Below are 26,565 nucleotides of genomic sequence, written 5' to 3'. Positions count from 1 at the left end.
CAATTGAGCACCCGAGCACAAGGAAATGAGTAATATATGTTCCTCCGTTGTTTATGCCATGCTGAACAAAAACTATGTATGTATCACAACATGATGTTCAGATGCTATGAAACTCAGCAATCTCCCCTGATTACTTCAGAAACCTACAATGGTTCCGAAATCTGAACACTACTTCTCTAGGACAAACTAAGCAGCGCTGCCTAGAGAACAGGAGAATCAGGAAAGCTGAGATCCCCATCGTGTTTGTATCCAGGAAAGCTGAGATCCCCATCGTGTTTGTATCCACTTGATGCTTCATTTTGAGTCAATAAAATCCACCCTTTATCGAAAAAGGAAAGCTGAGATCACACCCAGTTGCTGACCGGAGAATCATCGAGCCGGAACGACGAATCCAACACAAAGTCTTGCTCAGCATCTACTCTATGTTCAGAGCTCTCGATGATGCTTAGGGGTACCTGAGGAGGCAGTGACAGCGGGAACGGCATTTTGGGAGAAAGAACGACGCTCTGCGCCGCGACACCGACGGGCTTCTCCCACATGAGCAGGTGTAGCTGGATGGGCTGCAGCGCGAGGCGGTGCAAGGAGAGCTTCTGGCTGAGGGAGATGGTGTCGAAGCAACGGACTGCGCCTGAACTGGAGATCATCCAGGGGAGGACCTTCTCGTTGGACACCCTTGATATGATCAGTAGTTTGGACGCCACTTTCGCCCGGTTGAATAGGTCGCGGAGCCCTGACCGCGTCGATGGTGCCTCGCTGTCCTCGTCGTCGTCGACCACCGATGATATGTAGATGAAACCCTGGATGAAAGAAAACAAAAGTTGCACGGTAGGTTAGATGGACATTTCTGAAAGCTGGAGTAGTGACTGGTTTTCTGTATTGTGTACAGTGGCAACTGAAAATGAACCTCTTCGGTGCGGCTCACGGCGAATCCTAGCCTGGTGTCACCTTCCTGAAGCTGTATCTCCAGCGGCATTTCTCCTGCCGTGGAGCTGTACCAAAGCCGGGCCGCCTTCACCACACCGATGTCCACCCCATGGTAATCCTCGAAACCGTAGAGCGTCGCGTTCACGAGGTTCGACATGTCGGACAACGACCCGGAGTTGACAGTGGCAGACGCCGTCTCCCCAGATATCTGAACATTTGAGTGTGTGAGGATGAAATCACTATCCGATCAAACTGAACCTTCACTAGCTATTGTCAGGTGCAAACCAACTGAATGTTGAAAGTTTGTTTTAGTAGTACGAAAATTCTGAAGTTAAGACGTATGCACCTTGGTGAGAAGAGCTTCGCTCTGCAGATTCATGAACTCGATGGGGATCCCTGAGTCCTGCGACGAGTAGAGCCATGTGTTGGCACGGGCCAACGTGTCCTCGAAGGACTCGTACCGGCACGCGTTGAGGTCCAGGGCCTTGGGGAGGACGAGCATCGAGAGGAAGCAGCTGGAGTTGGGCGTGCGTAGCGAGTCGCGCATCTTCTTGTCCCAGGGGTACGTGACGTACCCGTCCTGGAGCTGCGCCCGGCTCAGCGCCGATGCCACTCTTGTACCTCTTGTGCCTTTTGTCAAGGGAGAAGACAAGTATTTTTACATATAAATAAAGGTCATCACAATAATACTCCTACATTTTTATACTCTGTGCAAAATGTCAATTACGAATGGAAGCATGAACCAAAAGGTATCCAGAAGCAATGCCAACGAATCCCCCAAAATAAGGGATGATTTCGCCGTAAAATGAACAGCTAGAAATTGCAAGAACAATTGGAGAATTAGTAAACAACAACATATAAATAGACTTTTTGTTTGCGGAACTTCTAGATTGATGTTAAGCCATCCATGGTCAGACCAGGCAGGTAAGACAATCATGGAGCAGCACTTCACCAACAGCGAAGGACAGAAATTAACTTGCAATACTTGCCAGGAAGCCACAAACGATGGCTGTTCACAAGGACCACCACGTCGTCAAGAGTCGACCATGACGCATTCCCCCGGCGGCGACAAGAAAACGAGTGAAACGCACGAGGTAGGGACGTACTATGGGAGGAATTGACCACCACCTACACAGATGGCCAATTTCCTTGACACGTTTCAGCGATGCATTCCCGTTTTCCCAACTTTACTATCTTCTCAGTCCACTTTGCTGCCTTTGTTTTCTGTTTATGTAGCTATCATAACTTCTAGTTAGTGACAACTACATGCACATTGGTTTTATATCATAACATTGTGGAAGAATGGACGTGAATATGAAATGAAGAAATTTGCCTCGCGACAATGCTCTAGTCTGAACCTCAGACTTGACAGCAAGCTTGTCTTTTCGCAACTGGCGTGGAGTAGAACACATAGGCAATGCGTGCGTGCTGAAATGAAAGCCAGCCCACATCGAATCTATCTGGCTGATACTCCTCCATGTTTTCTAAAGATTTTTACTAGTGTTCATACTGAAATTGAAATGTCCCATATCATCACACGCAGACGTTTCAGGCACCGAGAATTGACAGCAAAATTATCCAGTTCATAATTCAGTAGCAGATATCACTGTCAAATCTCGCAATTTCAGTCCATGAAATTCAGGGGTGGCTCTTGGGGATCAGGAAGAGTCGGCTGTATGATTGATCGAGTTGAGTATGTACCTTGGAGGACGAGGCACTCGCTCTCGAGGCGATCGCCGAAGCCGAGCACGTAGTTGGGGTCGTGGAGGGAGCGGAGCACGTACTGCTTGCGGGCGCTGGCGCCGCCGGGGTGCGGCAGGATGCAGGCCTGCAGGTCCTTGCCGCCGCGGACGCGCACCTCCACGGAGGTGTCGCCGCGCTTGAACGCCTTGTGCAGGGCCTTGTGGAGCCCCGCGCGGCCGCCCTTGAAGGGCGCGTCCAGGGACGCCGCGCCGGAGCCCAGCCCGACCCGGACCGACTCCACCACGTCGCCCTCCTGCACCACGGCGCCGCCGCCGCCCCACTCCTCCGCCTTGGAGCTCCCCGCCACGCACTCCAGCACCACCACCACCGCCGCCTCCCGCTTCCTCCGTCCCTCCTCCTGCTCCATGGCCCGCTGGTTCCCCAGAAGCGGTGACCACGCGCGCGCTGCCCGCTTTGGGCCGGCGCCGGCGGCCAAGTGGTGCGGGCGGCAGGGGAGCAGTCAGTCACGTGCCGCCCGTGTGGCGCGCGGGGGTCTTCCACCAGGAGAGGGGGACGGGCAGGGGCTCGGCTCGATCTCCTCCGGCTCGCGCTCGTATCCCTTCCCTTGGCCCAGGACGACGCCAGAGAGCGGCCGGCGCGCTCCTCGCCAGTATTTTTTTTTCTCCCTCCCCGTGCGCGTGCGTGTGCCGAGCGGAGCCGGCAGTGTGTACGTCCGTACCGGCGCGGCGAGAGAGGGTTCCCTTTTAACGAGAGGGGGACACGGGTGGGGTGACGGGGTGAGGTCGCCGTCCCGGCGGCACGCGGTGGGCGAAGCCGACCAATCGCGTCGCATCGGGTGCGCGCCCCCTCCCTCGCGCTGCCGCGTCACTGCGGAGCGGGCCCCGGGCGGCAGCTGGCGCGTGGACCGGAGTGGCCGCCTCGTTGGGTTAGCGGTCGCCCGACGGGTTTGGGTTCTGGAGTCGTGTCAACCTCCCGGATTGGGTCCCTCTCCTCTCTGGTCGCTCGTCACGTCCCCGTACAGTGCTGTGCCGTGTCTGTTGGGACCATCTCATGCCGCGCCGCCCGATCGGCGTAGACACACATCACAGAAATGCACATGCTCGCACAAAGTCTAAATAAGGATAAAATTCCCCGGAATTGCTAGTTGAGCTCGATTATTGAAGAAAAATATAAAACCAGACCTTTTAGGTTCTAGGAAATTCTGAAAAAAATACGCATGCGTAGTAATGGATTTGCCCCTCAACCCTTGTGGATCCGTAAATCAGAGAGCATGCCGCAAAGAACGCAAAGAATTAAAATACCCCACTCCCTCATGGTGAACATCTCCTTGTGATCGAGATGAGTCCTAGCTGCCGGGAGGGGTGGAAGGGGTTGAATCGGAGCCCCCTTAGGTAGCCGTCGGGAGGGGTGGAAGGGGGCGAACCGGAGTTCCCTTAGGTAGCCGCTGGGAGGGGTGGAAGGGGGCGAACCGGAGTTCCCTTAGGTAGCCGCTGGGAGGGGTGGAAGGGGTCGAATCGGAGTTCCCTTAGGTAGCCGCCGGGAGGGGTGGGAGGGGTCGAATCGAAGTTCCCTTAGGTAGCCGTCGGGAGGGGTGGAAGGGGTCGAACCGGAGTTCCCTTAGGTAGCCGCCGGTAGTGGTGGAAGGGGTCGAATCGGAGTTCCCTTAGATAGCCGCCGGGAGGGGTGGAAGGGGTCGAACCAGAGCTCCCTTAGGTAGCCACCGAAGTATAATTCTCGTTAAATTTATGTGCTTAGTAGAAATGAAGCGAACAAAGGTACACTCGCTTGTTGTCTTGTTCTCTGCCGTGTACTGGGATCGCTCGCCAGCTAGGCTTCTAGAATAACATTGTACAAGAACATAGGCTCGTGGAGTTAAGAGACACATGACCAAAGGCAGCACGCGTGTGCTGCAGTACCATGGCGCTCGGTGGGATGCGTTGGAGTCCGCAGCGGTCGCGCTAGATGTCAACGCGGGCTGCAGCAAGCCTGTCGTCGCCTCCAGCGGAGCATCCTGGAGGCCACTACTCCGATCCCTGCGGCGAGCTGTGGTGGAGTGGCCTTCATGGCGAGAACGGTCCGGTTTGAAAGAAGAAGGCATGCGAAAAAACGACGCCGACGACAAGGAAGTAGAAGCCATCGAGGTCATGCGACATCCTCTCATGGCGATGTGCGGTGGGGAGTTTGGTGGTGGCCATGGACAATGGGATGTCCCTAACCTGAATCTTCTACCCGACACGGGTGGTCATGGTGGTGTGCACCGGGGCTGCGGCGACCATGGCATCGGTGACTATCGTCACATTAACCTTTCTTATTCTATCAGTGGAGGCTAGGGATTGGGACAGAGTGCAGCGGTGCAAGGAATGTGGCGGCGTGAGCAGGTTCCGTGTGGACGTTGGGGCTACGATGTTCGCCGACTATGAGTGGCTAGTCGGGTGGTGTGCGATACCGTGGTGGCGGCTCACATGACGGACGCACGGGCAGCGGCCCTGGGGTCATGGTGGATGTTATAGGGTCAAACCTGCACCGTGTCAGAGCGAAGTGGTGGTCTATGGTGGCTAGATGTCCCACTCATTTGTAGAGCCTTTCGGGCTTGGCGTGGAGTACAAGAAGGCATGAGTTTTGGAAGAGTCGTCTTCAAGATGATGATTGAAATAGTTCCGAGGTGAAACTCTTGTTTTGGCCTTGATTGGTTGAACTCGGCATTGGCGAACTTGCGTCGTTACCTTATTGAAGCCATTATCTTCTTGCTGATGTGTCGGCCTTCGGTGGTTGGTTTCGGCGACCATGATGAAAATCCTTGTCTCAGTCGTCTTCGGCCAGACGTGATGATGACGATGCAAGATTGTTTATTCCTTCTTGAAGTCATTGCAGCGGAAGAATTCGACTTAATTGTTTATTTTTATTCATATCTTATAATGGTTTAGCCATGGTTGCTCTTGTTATTTACTCCAATTAATATTAATAAGATATGTTGGGGGTTTAACCTCTTTTTTTTAAATGCTCACATTTTAACAATGCAATTTGGTCTGATGTTAAATAGGTTTGGTGGTTGATCCTAGTTACTCTAAAGAAATGACAATCTTGCTCAAGGAGGATCATCTGGAAAAAAACCAAAAGGTCTTTCCCACATGGTCTTCCTCACCAATTGTTGATGGGTGACAAAGTTTGAACTAAGCACTCAAGGTGCTCTTAAACAAGCTCTCCTGTCTCACATGTCCCTATTTAGTGCAAGATCATGTTCTTGCATACTCTAAGCACCGGTGATCCCTATGCTCCACTCCCCAAGCAAACCTTGGGATCCAAAAGCGTCGGTAGTCGTTCCCATCACCCCACTTGAGTTGGAAAATTCGTTGAGTCAATATTTTCTGTTGAAGAAAAAATGGCATCTACGCCATCTTCAACAGAAGTCCCAAAGAAGCTTTGGTTGCTTGGATGTTGTCCGATGATAGCTATGAAGAAAGACAATTTCCGTCTTGTGCTCAATGCTAATTATTTGAGATGTATAAGATGATCACCTAGTATTGATGTGTGTTTATATTGCCTGTTTTTTCCATTCAAATTGCTAGACTTGTAATAGCTACCAAACCTGGTGGTTTCACTTTTAATGGAACCGGGAGGACTTTGCCCCATTGTGAAGTCGTGATAATAAAAAGACTTGACCGCTAATGTAAACTAACTTAACTATTTTTATACGAAATATCAAATAAAAATAGAGATAATTAATGTTCGCTAACCATCTTTAGAGAGTCATTATTGTCAACTCGACCTTGGAATGGTTATTTTTAAGTCAATTCATGGTAGCCATGAGGTCATTGTTTTCTTATCCATTTGCACTTGCACAAAACGTAAACTCTAGTTGATCAGTTCCCAAAAGGCGTCTCAATGGTCATTCATAAATATTATATCTCAATCATCTTAGAATAACAAAACAAAATTATGAGTGTGGTATCCATGGTTATGAACAAGTCCTCTCGAGTTTGGGGTGAAACGGGGTCTCTGCTGAGCTCCAGAATTATACTTCCCTTGTCCATACTTCCTCTTGCGGCTGTCAATCTGCTGCTGCTTCCCTTCAAGCATGAGAGCTCTATCCACCAACTCCTGATAGTTATTAAAATTGGCCACCATCAACTGCATGCTCAACTCATCATTCAGTCCTTTCAGAAACTTCTCCTTCTTGGTTGCGTCTGTAGCGACGTCATCTGGGGCATAACGTGCTAGCTTACTAAATTCATCCACATACTGGCCAACAGTGTGCCCTCCTTGGCGTAAGTTGCGAAACTCACGCTTCTTCATGGCCATAGCTCCGGCTGAAACATGGGCAATGCAAAAAGCCTGCTGGAACTGGTCCCATGTAACAATGGCTATATGATATGTGACAGTGTAATTCTCCCACCATGAGGCTGCTGGTCCACCCAATTGGTGTGCGGCAAAATGCACCTTCTCAGCATCTGTGTATCCTGTAGTGGTTAACTACCTTCCAATCCTACGGAGCCAATCATCTGCAACAATCGGCTCGGTGCTACTGGAAAACACCGGCAGCTGCAACCTCAGGAAACGGGCTAAGTTGTGAACTGGGGGTGATGGTGGGTTGTTGTTGTTGTTGTTGTTGCCTTGGTTCTGAACTAACAACCGCATCAAGGTATTCTGCTGCTGGATCAACTGAGTGAGCTCCGGTGGAAAGGTAAATCCGGGGTCATGTCTCGGAGGCATCTGAGGGTTTAGAGGGAAGAGAAATAGAATAGAATAAGGTCTAGTGAGAAAACACTACCCATATGCACATGAGACAAACACAATCATATCACTCAATCAATCAAGCAAGGCATACAATCGGTCTAAAACTATCGTTACAAAAGTGCTTGGACTATACTATATACATGGTGGAATATTACTACTAATATGGTAGTCTACTAGAAATATCGATTGGTCGAAGACTCCATGATATCTGCTCCAGCTTCATCAACATAGTCATCATCGTTATCATCGGGGTCCGAGTCGGTGTCGTCGATAATGATGTAGTTCTCCGGGCAAGTGGAATCGTCATCTCCTCCTCCTGGCACGGGGTCTCCCATGAATACTCCTAGCTTCCTTTCCAGATCGTCATTCTTCTCCACTAGTACGACGATTTCCTCCTCATAATCTTCGCGTGTGGCCTTGAGTTCTTCCTCCAGCTCCGTGATCCTTGTCATTGCCTTCTTCAGATCTATCATGCCTGCGCACATCTAGTTCTCCTGGTGTCGAATGTGCTGGTTTAACTCCTGGATGAAAGAGGCAATCGATCTATCCTTCCTGGTGCTGATCATCTCCCATTGCTCATCTCGGCGCCCACAAATCTGGTAGATAGTATCCTTAAGCTCCTTATGGTAAACTTCTCCAATGCGTCCCATGGTGATATGGGCTGCCATACCCTTTCCTAGACTTCAGGTTGGTGCATCAAAAGAAAACTCTATGGGCTTAGTGACTGGCGTGAATGTCCTTCCTGGAACTTGAACTTGAATCATCCAGCGCTCCTGAAAGGATCGATATGGTTGACTAGGGGGGGTGAATAGGCAACTACCAATTTTTTAACTTAACTTTATCAAATTAAACTTTGCATCAAAGTAGGTTGTCTAGATGTGCAACTAGGTGAGCAACCTATATGATGCAGTACCAACAAGCAAACAAGCAAGCAAGAGAAGTAACACTAAAGAGCTTGCACAAGTAAAGGTAAGAGATAATCAAGAGTGGATCCGGTGAAGACGAGGATGTGTTACCGAAGTTCCTTCCCTTTGAAGGAAAGTACGTCTCCGTTAGAGCGGTGTGGAGGCACAATGCTCCCCAAGAAGCCACTAGGGCCACCGTATTCTCCTCACGCCCTCACACAATGCGAGATGCCATGATTCCACTATTGGTGCCCTTGAAGGCGGCGACCGAACCTTTACAAACAAGGTTGGGGCAATCTCCACAACTTAATAGGAGGCTCCCAACAAAACCACGAAGCTTCACCACAATGGACTATGGCTCCGTGGTGACCTCAACCGTCTAGGGTGCTCAAACACCCAAGAGTAACAAGATCCGCTAGGGATGAGTGGGGGAATCGAAAATCCCTTGGTGGAAGTGTAGATCGGGGCCTTCTCAACCACTCCCGAGCAAATCAACAAGTTTGATTGGCTAGAGAGATAGATCAGGCGAAAATGGAGCTTGGAGCATTTAATGGAGCTTGAGCAATAAATGGAGCTTGAGGGGGAAGAGGTAGGTCAAAGGGAAGAAGGGGACCCCCTTTTATAGTGGGGGCAACAATTCAACCGCTGCCCCCCACCAACCAGCCCCGCACAGGGCGGTACTACCGCTAAGAGAGGGCGGTACTACCGCTAGGTCAGCGGTACTGCGGCACCAGCCAGCGGCACTACCGCGCAGAGAAGACAAGGAGGGAATAGGACCCAACGCGGTACTACCGCGGTGGTAGGGGCGGTACTACCGCTCCTGAAACGGTACTACCGCCTCTACAACCGCAACTAGTGCCGCAAAACCCTACACGAGAAAAAGAGCCCTCGAGTCGAGGCGGTAGGAGCCAGACAGCCCAGCGGTACTACGGCAGCGGGGTCACGGGTGGTACTACCGCTATGGAGCGGAACTACCGCTTGTGACCCTTCGGCCGTACTACCGCTGGTAGTGCGGTACTACCGCTGGGACATAGAAGAGAGAGAGAGAGGATCTCTCCAAAGAGGCCGAGGACGAGGCGGTGGTGCCAGGCACCCCAGCGGTACTACTGCTGTGGAGTCACGGGCGGTACTACCGCTGTGGAGCGGTACTGCCGCTTGTGGCTCCTCAGCGGTACTACGGCTGGGTTGCGTGGTACTACCGCTGGGACCCAAACAGGACAAAGAAAAGTGGAGAGATCTCTTCAATGGAATGGAAAAGCTCGGAGGGTGAGAAGCTGATGTATACGTGTTGATTCCACCCATGCAATACCCCAGCGGACCCCCTCTTGATAGAACGGTGCCCTCTACGCAACTAGTCCACCGAGAGAGAAACGAAAGAGCTACACCGTCTTGAAAGACACTCCGAAGGGAAGAAAACGTCTTGTGCCAGGGGTGAATCTGTGAACTATTCAAAGCACATGATTAGTCCGCAAACATGTTGTCATCAATCACCAAAACTACCTTGAGAGAGATATGCCGTAACAATCTCCCCCTTTTTGGTGGATTGATGACAACTAAGGATTTGTGCAAGGAAAAGAAATAAATGTAAGAAAACTAAGAACTACAAAATATAGACGGGCTCCCCCAGAATGTGTGCACCTAGTTAGAGGAGCATTCGTAAAGCAAGACACACACATTCGGATCAACACTCCCCCTATATTTTATAGTCCAACAATACTAAGCACAAGATATATGAGAGAAGAGTATAAAACAGGACAAGCATGCAACTCATAATAAACTACAATACTGAATAGACATAAGTAATAAGGTAGCGATAGGGAGCATATGTCTCACACCATATGTCTAGAACTTAGGTCTCACAGGCACCAAACCAAACCAAACAAAGACACTGAGAGAACACACAAGAAAACACAAGACGACACACACAAACTCAAAGCACGACAACAATACAAATCCCTACACTCTCTCCCCCTTTGGCAGCAAGACATCAAAAAGGGCAAAGAGTGACGCTACGACTCCAGGTGATGGGAAGATGAGGATCTCGAACATGACATCTCAGCGTGATCGTCTGCATCTTCATCGTGGGTCGAAAACTGCTCGGCATCGGAGTCGGTCCAAGGGCAATGCTGATGAATCCATTCCTCCTCTTCAGTGATCTGACCCTCAGAACCACTGGCAACTGTCGCTCCCATCTGACGCATGAGCTCCTTGTGCCGCATCCTTGCATGCTTCTCCGCCACATGAGTCATGTACATACCATGAGACTCCATGCAGAAAAGCTTCTTCATCTTGCGTTTAAGCTTCTGTGCCCACGACGGTTCTGTACTAGAGGGCCCAAAGTCCTCCTCGTGATCATCAGTGGCAGCCCCACCCCGGTCCCCATGGCAGCAGCAGCAGACGGACCCCCTGTTTGAGGCGCTGGGGTGACCCAATTGTCCTTCTTCCTCAGACGCTTGATCTCATGAGAAACCAAGTCTCCAGTTTCTAGCAACACTCTGGGATAGATCTGTGCCCAGGCCCTCTCAACGAGCCTCATGATGAATGGACCATATATCGGGCACTTGCGCTCAGACACGGCAGAGAGAAGTTCAGACCACATGACATGAGAAATATCCAGGCTCTCTCCAGTGTTTGCGTCCTTCTCATGCTGATAGAACAGAAGCATGTCCACGAGATAAGAGTGGACCATATCCAGATTCCCGATGCGAGGAAAAAGAGTCTCACGGAAGATACGATGAAGAATGTCCAGATACGGAGACAGCTCATAGGTTTTCTTCTTAGTCACTGGGTGAACTTTCATAGTGCAGTAGGGCCAAAGGGCTTGCTTGTGGGTGGACGTATCATTGCGGTGAGGGCGGACACCGACTGGAGTCTCAAGCCCGTGATCCACCAGATCAAGTAACTCCATGAAATCCTTCCACTTGACGGAAAGAAGCTTGCCATTGGTCATCCATGTCAGAGTTCTGTCGACATCTGTCCCAAGATGAACGGTGGCAAAGAATTGAGCCACCAAATCTGCATCGAAATCCTTGTTGAATTGCATGATCCTGAGAATGTTCAGCTGAGTGCACATCTGAAGGGCTTTGTCAAAGTACTCCGGGTCCTTCTCCATAGCATCAGTGTCAATGGAGCGAACATCAACAAAGAGATTCTTCTTGGCCTTGATCACATCAAAATAGATGGCAAACTGAAATCGGTTCTAGAACGGGCGGTTGACCAAAGTGGGTTCTTGGTCCACCTCATAGGGATTGCGGCGATGCTTTTCCCAAAACTCCTTGTTGGTCATCTCAGTCACAGTCTTCCCCTTTGGCTTGTTGGAGGATCTCTTCGATTGTTGAGGAGGTGGAGGAACACTTGCGGATGCACTTGCTGGAGGCGGTTGGGTGCTAGAGGAACCACCGGCTGGCTCAGAGGTGCGGTAGCATTTTGATGTTGCACGCCCGGGGTTGATACGGCGAGTTTGATGCTCAGAATGATCATCACCTGGAGCCAAACACAAGGACACGCAAAACAACTAGAAAGAACGAGCATAAGCCAACAAACACAACAAAAAGGATCAAGGTAAAGCAGGAATATGATGGAATTTGGCAGGCAGCGGTAGTACCGTGACATGCCCGCGGTAGTACCGCCCAAGCGGTAGTACCGTACCAAAGAGAGCGGTAGTACCGCTCGAGGTCAAGCGGTAGTACCGCTCCAACGAGAGCGGTAGTACTGCTCGAGGTGGAGAAACAGCGGTTTCCTACATCACGAGGCGGAGAAACAACGGTTTCCTGCTACCGTGGTCAGATCCGGCACTACTGGCCAGCCAAATTCAAAAATATTCCTACCAAAGTCTAATCGAGATAGTCTAGTTGCCTTCTCCAACCAACTCAAGCCTAGATTTAGCCAAAAATCTAGAGATGCAACCACCATTGCCCCTAAGAAACAAGATCTGAAAACGAGACAAAATGAGAGAAGGAACAGGGGCAATACCGGCATCCATGGCAAGAGAACGAGGTGGGGATCGACTCCACCAAAGGAAATGGAGAGGGACGCCCCGGAGACGGAGATCCGCCGGAGCCCTCCCGCGGCGAGTTGAGGCTGGAGAGAGGAAGAGGAAAGAGGGGGTGAAGCGAATGGGTATGGGGGAGAAGAAACCTCCCCCTGCCCCGATATAACCCCTGGTCCCGTCCCTCAGCGGTAGTACCGTGCTGGGGGCGGTAGTACCGCTTATGAGCGGTAGTACCGCACACCACCAATGGTAGTACCGCCCAGCACGCCACGGCAACCTAACAACATGGCTTTTGCTCAAACAAAACGGCAAGAAAAGAGAGCACACCAGCAAACGACCAAGACACACCTCTTCAAAAGAGGACGGTGGCCGAGGCCATCTATGTTTGAGTCAAGAGGTATGGCGCCGTGAAGATTTTAACCTTGGGCCCATGACCAAAACTCGTCTTTGAAACACAAGTACCATCAACAATGGCTAAAGTGAAAGACTTGATCAATTTATGCATAATGGGGGGAGGGAGAGTTCATTGAGAGAACAACACTCCCCCTATGTCTATGCCTACACCTAAACTAGACAGCAAATTGAGCGTGGTGGGGTGTGCAAGGGTTCAAGCCACATTGCTCGAATCAATGATATGTAGCTCATGCCTTAACTCGCGAAATCTTGCTTCATCCAAGGGCTTCGTGAAAATATCTGCAAGGTTGTCATGAGTGTTGACATAGTTGAGCTCGATCTCTCCTCGCCTAATGTGATCCCGGATCAAGTGATACCGAATCTCAATATGCTTCGTCTTGAAGTGTTGCACCGGGTTGAGAGAGATCTTGATGGCACTTTCATTGTCACACCAAAGAGGCACTTTGTCACAAGTGACACCATAATCCTTTAAAGTTTGCCTCATCCATAGGAGTTGTGCACAACAACTACCGACGGCAACATACTCCGCCTCAGTGGACGAGAGAGACACACAACTTTGCTTTTTGGAAGACCAACTTACCAAAGAGCAACCAAGGAATTGGCACCCTCCGGAAGTGGACTTCCTATCCACTTTGTCTCCTGCCCAATCGGAATCCGAGTACCCTACAAGCTTGAAGTTTGATCCTCTTGGGTACCATAAGCCAAAGTTTGAGGTATGAGCCAAATATCGAAAGATTCGTTTGACCGCCACATAGTGACTTTCCTTAGGTGCGGCTTGAAACCGTGCACAAATTCCCACACTCAACATGATGTCCGGTCTAGATGCACAAAGGTAAAGCAAGGATCCAATCATGGAACGATATACCTTTTGATCCACCACTTTACCATTTGGATCTAAGTCAAGTTGGCACTTGGTGGGCATTGGAGTGGAAGCCGGCTTGACGTCACTTAGTTTGAATCTCTTGAGCATGTCTTGAGTGTATTCGGATTGATTGATGAAGGTTCCTTCTCTTCTTTGCTTCACTTCGAACCCTAGAAAGAACTTCAACTCTCCCATGGAGGACATCTCGAACTTTGAGGTCATGAGAGCGGCAAATTCCTCATTGAAAGCTTTGTTAGGAGAACCAAAGATAATGTCATCAACGTACAATTGGCACACAAACAACTCCCCTTTGACCTTCTTAGTAAAAAGAGTGGGGTCGATTAGCCCAACTTCAAAACCACGGTCTTGTAACAACTCGGTAAGGTGGTCATACCACGCACGTGGGGCTTGTTTAAGGCCATAGAGTGCCTTATCGAGTTGATACACATGATCGGGAAAGTAGGGATCCTCGAACCCGGGGGGTTGCTTGACGTAAACCAACTCATTAATAGGACCATTAAGAAAAGCACTTTTCACATCCATTTGTTGTAACTTAAAGTTATGATGAGAAGCATATGCAATCAACATGCGAATGGATTCAAGACGAGCAACGGGAGCAAAGGTTTCACCGTAGTCGATACCCTCGACTTGGGAGTAGCCTTGTGCTACCAAATGAGCCTTGTTGCGAATGATAATCCCATGGGCATCTTGCTTGTTCTTAAATATCCACTTGGTTCCTATGACATTGTGATTCCCGGTTGGTCTTGGCACCAATCTCCACACTTTGTTGCGCTCGAAGTTGTTGAGTTCTTCATGCATGGCATTGAGCCAATCCGGATCTTCTAGCGCTTCATAGACCTCGTGGGGTTCCACACAAGAGACAAACGCGTGATGCTCACAATAATTTGCTAATTGTCTACGAGTGCTTACCCCCTTTCTTAATCTTCCAAGCACATTCGTCATGAGATGATCCTTGGTGGAGAGCTTGGAAGCAACCTTGGCGGCACGACGCTCTAATTCCTCCTCGGGGGTGAGACGAGGAGTGGTCACTTGATCATCTTGAGCGTCGTCTTGGGCTTGTTCTTGTTCTTGAACTTGCTCGGAGGAGAGAACTTGACCTTGGGCGTCGCTTGATGTGTCAACACCATCTTGAGTGTGATCTTGCCCTTGGTCAGGTTCTTGAGGATGAGGGCCTTCATGTTGTTCTTCGGAAGCGTGTGGGCCTTGGGTTGGTGATGGCTCCACTTGAGTGGAGCTTTGTCCTTCTCCTTCGGCCACAAGGGGTTCCTCAATGGGTAGGATAAAGCCAACACCCATTCTTCTTATGGCTTGGGGAGGAATTTCATCACCTACATCACAAGTGCCACTTTGCTCCACTTGGGAGCCGTTATTCTCATCAAACTCCACGTTACACGTCTCCTCAATAAGTCCCGTGGATTTATTGAGGACACGGTAAGCATGAGAGTTTGTAGCATAGCCAACAAATATGCCCTCATAAGCTCTAGCCTCAAATTTAGACAACCGAACACCTTTCTTGAGAATGAAACACTTACACCCGAATACCCGGAAGTACTTGAGATTGGGCTTGTTACCGTTGAGTATCTCATATGGAGTCTTGTTCAAGCCCTTGCGGAGGTAGAGCCAATTGGATGCATGACACGCGGTGTTGATGGCTTCGGCCCAAAAGTTGTACGGAGACTTGAACTCCGCCATCATGGTCCTTGCCGCATCCATCAACGTCCGGTTCTTCCTCTCCGCAACACCGTTTTGTTGAGGGGTGTAGGGTGCGGAATATTGATGCTTGATTCCCTCATCACTAAGAAACTCATCCAAGGTTTAGTTCTTGAACTCGGTGCCGTAACTCGGTGCCGTTGTCACTTTTTATTGTCAAGATCTTTGCATTGTGTTGACGTTGTGCTTCATTTGCAAAGTCAATGACGATTTGTTGGGTCTCGCTCTTCCTCTTGAAGAAATACACCCACGTGTACCTTGAGTAGTCATCCACAATCACCAAGCAATACTTCCTACCTCCAAGACTATCGAAGGATGGAGGCCCAAAGAGATCCATGTGAAGGAGCTCCAAAGGCCTCTTCGAATAAATGTTAGTCGTGGGAGGGTGAGCCTTCTCATGTAGCTTTCCTTTGATACAGGCACTACAAGCACGATCTTTAGCAAAAATAACATTCGTTAGTCCACGGACATGGTCCCCCTTGAGGAGACTTTGCAAAGATCTCATATTGACATGGGCTAAACGGCGATGCCAAAGCCATCCCACATCAACTTTAGCCATTAGGCATGTCGCGGTCTTAGTGGGTCGCTCCGAAAAGTTAATCACATATAGACCGTTCTCGACATGCCCAACAAAGGCTACTTTAAGAGTCTTGCTCCACAAGAGGGCCATGGTATCGATATCAAAGAAAGTGGCAAAGCCCATGATTGCAAGTTGACGAACGGAAAGTAAATTGTATGCAAGGGACTCAACAAGCATGACCTTCTCGATCGTGAGATCATGAGAGATGACCACCTTGCCAAGTCCCAATACCTTAGAAGATGAGGCGTCACCCCACTCGACATTGGTGGGCATAGATGGAACCTTGTGCACATCCACCACCAAGTCCTTGCTTCCGGTCATATGATTTGTAGCTCCGCTATCGAGCAACCATGATCCCCCACCGAAAGCAAACACCTATAAGAGATCAATGCTTGGTTTTAGGTACCCATTTTGTAATGGGTCCTTTGATGTTAGTAACAAGGGTCTTTGGAACCCAAATAGACCATTCAATGTATTCATGAGGAGAACCAACAAATTTGGCATAAACATGCCTATCACTAGCACGGCATAACACATAAGACAGATTAAAATCGCCGGCTTTGTTGGGAGGGGTGGCATTGCCCTTCTTGACATTGCTGCCCTTTGCAATGTTCTTCTTCTTCTCCTTGGACACACTCTCTCCCTCCTTCACAAAGGTTTGCATGAGAGGAGGAGGTCATTTGGTCTTGTCATTCTTCTTCTTGTTCTTGGAGTCGGGCATGTACCCAACCCCTTCCTTGGCCACGACTTCCCTTTGACTACTCAAAAGGTCGTTGAGGTTCTTTTCACCTTGTATGCACGACACAAGGCCTTTCTCAAGCTGCTCCTTCAACTTAGCATTTTCCTCAACAAGATGTATATGCTCACAACACGGGTTAGTAGCATTTGCATTGTCAATTAAAACCATATGAGGAAATGTGGCTTTCTCCTTAGTTAGCTTCACTTGGAGTTGATCATGAGACTCCTTGAGACTAGCGTGAATACCCTTCAAGGCCTTGTGGGCCTTGTCAAGTATATCAAACTCCTCTTTGAGTCTAGCAAGATCAACCCCAAGTTTGGCCTTCTCGGAATTTAGCACACGAGAAACAACAAGAACATGATCATAATCGTTCTTTAACTTAGCATGATCAACGTTGTGTGACTCCTTAAGAGCCAAACGAAGACCACGCTCTTCCTCAAGAGTATTGGAAAGATCCGAAATCTCATCGGCATAGTCACGACTATGCCCTTCCATCTTAGTGATGGTATCTTCGTGAGTCTCGATCATGTCATTGGCTTCACCAAGTTGTTTCAAGAGAGCAACAAAGTGCTTCTTGGATTTACCCTTAAGTTTGCCCATAAAGGCCTCAAACTCATTTGCCTCCACATTAGCTCCCTCATGTTCATCAATGCTATCCGTCGAAGAAGGATGATTAATGATGGTAGTTTTGATGTTGGGGGTTACCTTGTTGGTGGCTGTAGCCATGAGGCACTTGGCGGTGATGCTCTCATTGGGTGAGTCGAAGAGAGACACCCGTGGAGTCGTTGCAATGGCAACGGAGGCCATGGCAACCGACTCATCACTTTCATCATCGTCATCATCCTCATTGTACTCTTCTTGTACCACCAATGTCCTGGGAGGCGTCTTCTTGGTGAAGTTGCTCTTGTTGGGGAATGACTTGGCATTGTCCTTTCGAATGAGCTTGCCACCATTGTCTTCCCTCTTCTCATACGGGCATTCCGCAACAAAATGACTCACGTTGCCGCAATTGTAGCAAGTCCTTACACGTTGCTTGCCCCTCGTGCCACTTGAGTTGTTTTTGCTAAAGTTTGGCCTCGAGTTTTTCTTGCTCCAAAATTGCCTTGAAGCAAGTGCCATGTGTTCATGATATGCATACTTCGTATCTTTGGGGTTGCTCTCCTCTTCTTCTTCTTCAACGGTGAGCTTGGCCTTCAATGCAAGGTTAGGCCTCTTTGCCCTTTGAGAACGAAGCACCACATTGTCGGCGGTCTTGTCCAAAATGTTCATGGCCACAAACTCATCCAACACTTCGCTTGAGGTCAAAGTGTGGAAGTCCAGTCTTTGATGAATGACGGAGGACATGGCCTTGTGATAGGGCATCATTGCCTTGAGGAATTTGCGCTTGATCCAATTGTCATCCGTGTCCTTGCTCCCGTGATCTCGTAGTGAGACCGCGAGTTTGGTCACTCTCCGATAAAGCTCACGAGGTTCTTCATCTTCTTTCATTGCAAACTCATTGGCCTCATCTTGTACCACTTCATAGTTGGAGCGTTGAATGCTTGCGCTTCCCCGGTAGAGAGAGACAACACAATGCCATGCATCTTTGGCCAAGGCGAAGGGATGAAGATGAGGTAGGTCTTCGGGTGGAATTGCATCTTGGATGATGAAGAGAGCATTCTCATTGAATTGATTGTCTGCGGCTTCTCGAGGAGTGAAGTTGCTTGAATCATGCGGATAGAAACCTTCTTCAATGATTCTCCAAAGGTTAGTGTTCACATGATTTAAATGACGTTTAAAGCGGTAAACCCAAGAATCAAAGTCCTCATTTTTCACAATCTTAGGGGGGGGGGACCGGCATGATTCAAATGAGTAGAAGGAACCGGTCCACCATAAACAAGTGGTGGTTCCACATGAGCAAAGATGCCGGTGCCATTTTGACCACTAGAAGACGGAGCCTTTTCACTACTAGCTTCCCCCTTGTCGGGGATAACATCTGTCACCTTGTCGGTGGGATCACCCACTTTCAATGGTGCGGTGGAAAGTTTAAGCCTCTCGAGAAATTTAGTAAACATGCTTTCAACCTCGGTCGTCATGGAGGTCTTCAATGTCTCTAAGGCCACATTGAACTCCTCACGAGAGACCAACGTTCCCCCATCGCCCGTAGACGAGATCGGATTCACACTGGAGTGTTCCTCCACACCGTCTACGGTATCAACCATACTCTTTGGACGGTAAAGTCCTTAATAAAGAGACGAGGCTCTGATACCAATTGAAAGGATCGATATGGTTGACTAGGGGGGGTGAATAGGCAACTACCAATTTTTTAACTTAAATTTATCAAATTAAACTTTGCATCAAAGTAGGTTGTCTAGATGTGCAACTAGGTGAGCAACCTATATGATGCAATACCAACAAGCAAACAAGCAAGCAAGAGAAGTAACACTAAAGAGCTTGCACAAGTAAAGGTAAGAGATAACCAAGAGTGGATCCGGTGAAGACGAAGATGTGTTACCGAAGTTCCTTCCCTTTGAAGGGAAGTACGTCTCCGTTAGAGCGGTGTGGAGGCACAATGCTCCCCAAGAAGCCACTAGGGCCACCGTATTCTCCTCACGCCCTCACACAATGCGAGATGCCGTGATTCCACTATTGGTGCCCTTGAAGGCGGAGACCGAACCTTTACAAACAAGGTTGGGGCAATCTCCACAACTTAATCGGAGGCTCCCAACAAAACCACGAAGCTTCACCACAATGGACTATGGCTCCGTGGTGACCTCAACCGTCTAGGGTGCTCAAACACCCAAGAGTAACAAGATCCGCTAGGGATGAGTGGGGGAATCGAAAATCCCTTGGTGGAAGTGTAGATCGGGGCCTTCTCAACCACTCCCGAGCAAATTAACAAGTTTGATTGGCTAGAGAGATAGATCGGGCGAAAATGGAGCTTGGAGCATTTAATGGAGCTTGAGCAATAAATGGAGCTTGAGGGGGAAGAGGTAGGTCAAAGGAAAGAAGGGGACCCCCTTTTATAGTGGGGGCAACAATCCAACCACTGCCCCCCACCAACCAGCCCCGCACAGGGCGGTACTACCGTTAAGAGAGGGCGGTACTACCGCTAGGTCAGCGGTACTGCGGCACCAGCCAGCGGCACTGCCGCGCAGAGAAGACAAGGAGGGAATAGGACCCAACGCGGTACTACCGCGGTGGTAGGGGCGGTACTACCGCTCCTGAAACGGTATTACCGCCTCTACAACCGCAACTAGTGCCGCAAAACCCGACAAGAGAAAAAGAGCCCTCGAGTCAAGGCGGTAGGAGCCAGACAGCCCAGCGGTACTACGGCAGCGGGGTCACGGGTGGTACTACCTGTTGGAAATATGCCCTAGAGGCAATAATAAAAGCTTTATTATTATATTTCCTTGTTCATGATAATTGTCTTTATTCATGCTATAATTGCATTATCCGGAAACCGTAATACATGTGTGAATAATAGACACCAACATGTCCCTAGTAAGCCTCTAGTTGACTAGCTCGTTGATCAACAGATAGTCATCTGACTATGGACATTGGATGTCATTGATAACGAGATCACATCATTAGGAGAATGATGTGATGGACAAGACCCAATCCTAAACATAGCATAAGATCGTATAGTTCGTTTGCTAGAGTTTTCCAATGTCAAGTATCTTTTCCTTAGACCATGAGATCGTGTAACTCCCGGATACCATAGGAGTGCTTTGGGTGTGCCAAATGTCACAACGTAACTGGGTGACTATAAAGGTATACTACGGGTATCTCCGAAAGTGTCTGTTGGGTTGACATGGATCAAGACTGGGATTTGTCACTCCGTATGACGGAGAGGTATCACTGGGCCCACTCGGTAATATATCATCATAATGAGCTCAAAGTGACCAAGTGTCTGGTCACGGGATCATGCATTACGGTACGAGTAAAGTGACTTGCCGGTAACGAGATTGAACGAGGTATTGGGATACCGACGATCGAATCTCGGGCAAGTAACATACCGATTGACAAAGGGAATTGCATACGGGGTTGCTTGAATCCTCGACATCGTGGTTCATCCGATGAGATCATCGAGGAGCATGTGGGAGCCAACATGGGTATCCAGATCCCGCTGTTGGTTATTGACCGGAGAGTCGTCTCGGTCATGTCTACATGTCTCCCGAACCCGTAGGGTCTACACACTTAAGGTTTGGTGACGCTAGGGTTGTAGGGATATGTATATGCAGTAACCCGAATGTTGTTCGGAGTCCCGGATGAGATCCCGGACGTCACGAGGAGTTCCGGAATGGTCCGGAGGTAAAGAATTATATATAGGAAGTGCTATTTCGGGCATCGGGACAAGTTTCGGGATCACCGGTATTGTACCGGGACCACCGGAAGGGTCCCGGGGGTCCACCGGGTGGGGCCACCTGTCCCAGGGGGGCACATGGGCTGTAGGGGGTGCGCCTTGGCCTACATGGGCCAAGGGCACCAGCCCCAAGAGGCCCATGCGCCTAGGGTTTCAAGGAGGAAGAGTCCTAGGAGGGGAAGGCACCTCCTAGGTGCCTTGGGGAGGAGGGATTCCTCCCCTTGGCCGCACCACCCTAGGAGATTAGATCTCCTAGGGCCGGCGCCCCCCCTTGGCCCTCCTATATATAGTGGGGAGATGGAGGACTTCTTACCTTGATCTTTGGTGCCTCCCTCTCCCTCTCCAACACCTCCTCCTCCTCCATAGTGCTTGGCGAAGCCCTGCCGGAGTACTGCAGCTCCATCATCACCACGCCGTCGTGCTGCTGCTGGAGCCATCTCCCTCAACCTCTCCTTCCCCCTTGCTGGATCAAGAAGGAGGAGACGTGGCTGTTCCGTACGTGTGTTGAACGCGGAGGTGCCGTCCGTTCGGTGCTAGGATCTTCGGTGATTCGAATCACGTCGAGTACGACTCCCTCATCCCTGTTCTTTGAACGCTTCCGCTCGCGATCTACAAGGTACGTAGATGCATCTAATCACTCGTTGCTAGATGAACTCATAGATGGATCTTGGTGAAACCGTAGGAAAATTTTTGTTTTCTGCAACGTTCCCCAACAGTGGCATCATTAGCTAGGTCTATGCGTAGTTCTCTTGCACGAGTAGAACACAATTGGTTGTGGGCGTTGATGTTGTCAATTTTCTTGCCGCTACTAGTCTTATCTTGCTTCAACGGTATTGTGGGATGAAGCGGCCCGGACCAACCTTACACGTACGCTTACGTGAGACCGGTTCCATCGACTAACATGCACAAGTTGCATAAGGTGGCTGGCGGGTGTCTGTCTCTCCTACTTTAGTTGGAGCGGATTCGATGAAAAGGGTCCTTATGAAGGGTAAATAGAAGTTGACAAATCACGTTGTGGCTTTCACGTAGGTAAGAAAACGTTCTTGCTAGAACCCTACTTCAGCCACGTAAAACTTGCAACAAGAATTAGAGGACGTCTAACTTGTTTTTGCAGCAAGTGCTTTGTGATATGATATGGCCAAAGTTGTGATGAATGATGAATGATCTATATGTAATGTATGAGATGTTCATGCTATTGTAATAGGAATCACGACTTGCATGTCGATGAGTATGACAACCGGCAGGAGCCATAGGAGTTGTCTTTATTTTTTGTATGACCTGCGTGTCATTGAGAAACACCATGTAAATTACTTTACTTTATTGCTAAACGCGTTAGCCATAGTAGTAGAAGTAATAGTTGGCGAGCAACTTCATGGAGACACAATGATGGAGATTATGATGATGGAGATCATGGTGTCATGCCGGTGACAAGATGATCATGGAGCCCCAAGATGGAGATCAAAGGAGCTATGTGATATTGGCCATATCATGTCACTATTATTATTTGATTGCATGTGATGTTTATCATGTTTTTCATCTTGTTTGCTTAGAACGACGGTAGTAAATAAGATGATCCCTCATAATAATTTCAAGAAAGTGTTCCCCCTAACTGTGCACCGTTGTGACAGTTCGTTGTTTCGAAGCACCAAGTGATGATCGGGTGTGATAGATTCTAAAGTTCACATACAACGGGTGTAAGACAGATTTACACATGCAAACACTTAGGTTGACTTGACGAGCCTAGCATGTGTACAGACATGGCCTCGGAACACAGAAGACCGAAAGGTCGAGCATGAGTCATATAGAAGATACGATCAACATGAAGATGTTCACCGACGTTGACTAGTCCGTCTCACGTGATGATCGGACACGGCCTAGTTAACTCGGATCATGTTATACTTAGATGACAGGAGGGATGTCTATCTAAGTGGGAATTCATTGAATAATTTGATTAGATGAACTTAATTATCATGAACTTAGTCTAAAATATTTACAATATGTCTTGTAGATCAAATGGCCAACGTAGTCCTCAACTTCAACGCGTTCCTAGAGAAAACCAAGCTGAAAGACGATGGCAGCAACTATACGGACTGGGTCCGAAACCTGAGGATCATCCTCATAGCTGCCAAGAAAGATTATGTCCTACAAGCACCGCTGGGTGACGCACCTGTTCTCCCTGCAGAACAAGACGTTATGAATGCTTGGCAGGCACGTACCAATGACTACTCCCTCGTTCAGTGCGGCATGCTTTACAGCTTAGAGCCGGGGCTCCAAAAGTGTTTTGAGAGACACGGAGCATATGAGATGTTCGAAGAGCTGAAAATGGTTTTCCAAGCTCATGCCCGGGTCGAGAGATATGAAGTCTCCGACAAATTCTTCAACTGTAAGATGGAGGAAAATAGTTCTGTCAGTGAGCACATACTCAAAATGTCTGGGTTGCATAACCGCTTGACTCAGCTGGGAGTTAATCTCCCGGATGACGCGGTCATTGACAGAATCCTTCAGTCGCTTCCACTGAGCTACAAGAGCTTTGTGATGAACTTCAATATGCAGGGGATGGAAAAGACCATTCCTGAAGTATTTGCAATGCTGAAATCAGCAGAGGTAGAAGTCAAAAAGGAACATCAAGTGTTGATGGTGAATAAAACCACTAAGTTCAAGAAAGGCAAGGGTAAGAAAGCCTTCAAGAAGGACGGCAAGGGAGTTGCCGCGCCCGGCAAGCAAGCTGCCGGGAAGAAGCCAAAGAATGGACCCAAGCCCGAGACTGAGTGCTTTTATTGCAAGGAAAGTGGTCACTGGAAGCGGAACTGCCCCAAATACTTAGCGGACAAGAAGGCCGGCAAAACAAAAGGTATATGTGATATACATGTAATTGATGTGTACCTTACCAGTACTCGTAGTAGCTCCTGGGTATTTGATACCGATGCAGTTGCTCACATTTGTAACTCAAAGCAGGAGCTGCGGAATAAGCGGAGACTGGCGAAGGACGAGGTGACGATGCGCGTCGGGAATGGTTCCAAAGTCGATGTGATCGCCGTCGGCACGCTACCTCTACATTTACCTACGGGATTAGTTCTGAACCTCAATAATTGTTATTTAGTGCCAAGTTTGAGCATGAACATTGTATCAGGATCTCGTTTAATACGAGATGGCTACTCATTTAAATCCGAGAATAATGGTTGTTCTATTTATATGAGAGATATGTTTTATGGTCATGCTCCGATGGTGAATGGTTTGTTCTTAATGAATCTCGAGCGTAATGCTACACATATTCATAGTGTGAATATCAAAAGATGTAAGATTGATAATGATAGTCCCACATACTTGTGGCACTGCCGCCTTGGTCAAATAGGTGTCAAACGCATGAAGAAGCTCCATGCTGATGGACTTTTAGAGTCTCTTGATTACGAATCATTTGACACGTGCGAACCATGCCTCATGGGTAAAATGACCAAGACTCCGTTCTCGGGAACAATGGAGCGAGCAACCAACTTATTGGAAATCATACATACTGATGTGTGCGGTCCAATGAGTGTTGAGGCTCGCGGTGGCTATCGTTATGTTCTCACCCTCACTGATGACTTGAGTAGATATGGGTATGTCTACTTAATGAAACACAAGTCTGAGACCTTTGAAAAATTCAAGGAATTTCAGAGTGAGGTTGAGAATCAATGTGATAGGAAAATCAAGTTCCTGCGATCAGATCATGGAGGAGAATACTTGAGTCACGAGTTTGGCACACACTTAAGAAAATGTGGAATAGTTTCACAACTCACGCCGCCTGGAACACCTCAGCGTAATGGTGTGTCCGAACGTCGTAATCGCACTCTATTAGATATGGTGCGATCTATGATGTCTCTTGCCGATTTACCGTTATCTTTTTGGGGGTATGCTTTAGAGACTGCCGCATTCACTTTAAATAGGGCTCCGTCGAAATCCGTTGAGACGACACCGTTTGAATTATGGTTTGGGAAGAAACCTAAGCTGTCGTTTCTAAAAGTTTGGGAATGCGATGCTTATGTCAGGAAACTTCAACCTAAAAAGCTCGAACCCAAGTCAGAAAAATGCGTCTTCATAGGATACCCTAAAGAAACTATTGGGTATACCTTCTACCTCAGATCTGAAGGCAAGATCTTTGTTGCCAAGAATGGGTCCTTTCTAGAGAAAGAGTTTCTCTCGAAAGAAGTAAGTGGGAGGAAATTAGAACTTGATGAAGTATTACCTCTTGAACCGGAAAATGGCGCAACTCAAGAAAATGTTCCTGAGGTGTCTGCACCGACTAGAGAGGAAGTTAATGATGATGATCAAGATACTTCTGATCAAGCTCCTACTGAAATTCGAAGGTCCACAAGGACACGTTCCGCACCAGAGTGGTACGGCAACCCTGTCTTGGAAATCATGTTGTTAAACGACGGTGAACCTTCGAACTATGAAGAAGCGATGGCGGGCCCGGATTCCGACAAATGGCTAGAAGCCATGAAATCCGAGATAGGATCCATGTATGAAAACGAAGTATGGACTTTGACTGACTTGCCCGTTGAGCGGCGAGCCATAGAAAATAAATGGATCTTTAAGAAGAAGACAGACGCGGATGGTAATGTGACCATCTATAAAGCTCGGCTTGTCGCTAAGGGTTATCGACAAGTTCAAGGGGTTGACTACGATGAGACTTTCTCACCGGTAGCGAAGCTAAAGTCCGTCCGAATCATGCTAGCAATTGCCGCATTTTATGATTATGAAATATGGCAAATGGACGTCAAAACGGCATTCCTTAATGGTTTCCTTAAGGAAGAATTGTATATGATGCAGCCGGAAGGTTTTGTCGATCCTAAGAATGCTGACAAGGTGTGCAAGCTCCAACGCTCGATTTATGGGCTGGTGCAAGCATCTCGGAGTTGGAACATTCGCTTCGATGAGATGATCAAAGCGTTTGGGTTTACACAGACTTATGGAGAAGCCTGTGTTTACAAGAAAGTGAGTGGGAGCTCTGTAGCATTTCTCATATTATATGTAGATGACATACTTTTGATGGGAAATGATATAGAACTCTTGGACAGCATAAAGGCCTACTTGAATAAGAGTTTTTCAATGAAGGACCTTGGAGAAGCTGCTTATATATTAGGCATCAAGATCTACAGAGATAGATCAAGACGCCTCATAGGTCTTTCACAAAGCACATACCTTGATAAGATATTGAAGAAATTCAATATGGATCATTCTAAGAAGGGGTTCTTGCCTGTGTTACAAGGTGTGAAATTGAGCTCGGCTCAATGTCCGACCACGGCAGAAGATATAGAAGAGATGAGTGTCATCCCCTATGCCTCAGCCATAGGTTCTATTATGTATGTCATGCTGTGTACCAGACCTGATGTAAACCTTGCCGTAAGTTTGGTAGGAAGGTACCAAAGTAATCCCGGCAAGGAACACTGGACAGCGGTCAAGAATATCCTGAAGTACCTGAAAAGGACTAAGGAAATGTTTCTCGTTTATGGAGGTGACAAAGAGCTCATCGTAAAGGGTTACGTCGACGCTAGCTTCGACACAGATCTGGATGACTCAAAGTCACAAACCGGATACGTGTATATTTTGAATGGTGGGGCAGTAAGCTGGTGCAGTTGCAAGCAGAGCGTCGTGGC

The 26,565-nt window shown here is 48.5% G+C and overlaps 1 protein-coding gene across 1 annotated transcript; it reads right to left on the bottom strand.

The window, feature by feature from the left end:
• Nucleotides 1-26: 26 nt before the first annotated feature.
• Nucleotides 27-3,360, bottom strand: LOC125509686 (uncharacterized). Its single transcript, XM_048674710.2, has 4 exons — nt 2,626-3,360; nt 1,271-1,554; nt 905-1,132; nt 27-797 (listed from the first exon to the last, which is right to left on the bottom strand). Exons 1-4 carry the CDS (start codon nt 3,032-3,034, stop codon nt 345-347), a joined length of 1,374 nt encoding a protein of 457 aa, XP_048530667.1. The 5' UTR covers nt 3,035-3,360; the 3' UTR covers nt 27-344.
• Between the last annotated feature and the right edge of the window lie 23,205 nt (nt 3,361-26,565).

Source organism: Triticum urartu, chromosome 5A, assembly GCF_056163025.1.
Source record: "Triticum urartu cultivar PI428250 chromosome 5A, HENAU_Tu73, whole genome shotgun sequence".
In the NCBI taxonomy this organism is placed as follows: Eukaryota; Viridiplantae; Streptophyta; class Magnoliopsida; order Poales; family Poaceae; genus Triticum; species Triticum urartu.
The sequence above is the reverse complement of the archived record's forward strand: the minus strand, read 5'-3'. Positions and strand labels throughout refer to the sequence as shown.

Bases quoted from the DNA above. Each gene is read 5' to 3' on its own strand.
- LOC125509686 (XM_048674710.2), bottom strand. From the start codon at position 3,034: ATGGAGCAGGAGGAGGGACGGAGGAAGCGGGAGGCGGCGGTGGTGGTG. The intron at 1,555-2,625 runs GTACATACTCAA...CCTTGACAAAAG, and splicing joins CGAGTGCCTCGTCCTCCAAG to GCACAAGAGGTACAAGAGTG. The intron at 1,133-1,270 runs GTGCATACGTCT...TCAAATGTTCAG, and splicing joins GCGAAGCTCTTCTCACCAAG to ATATCTGGGGAGACGGCGTC.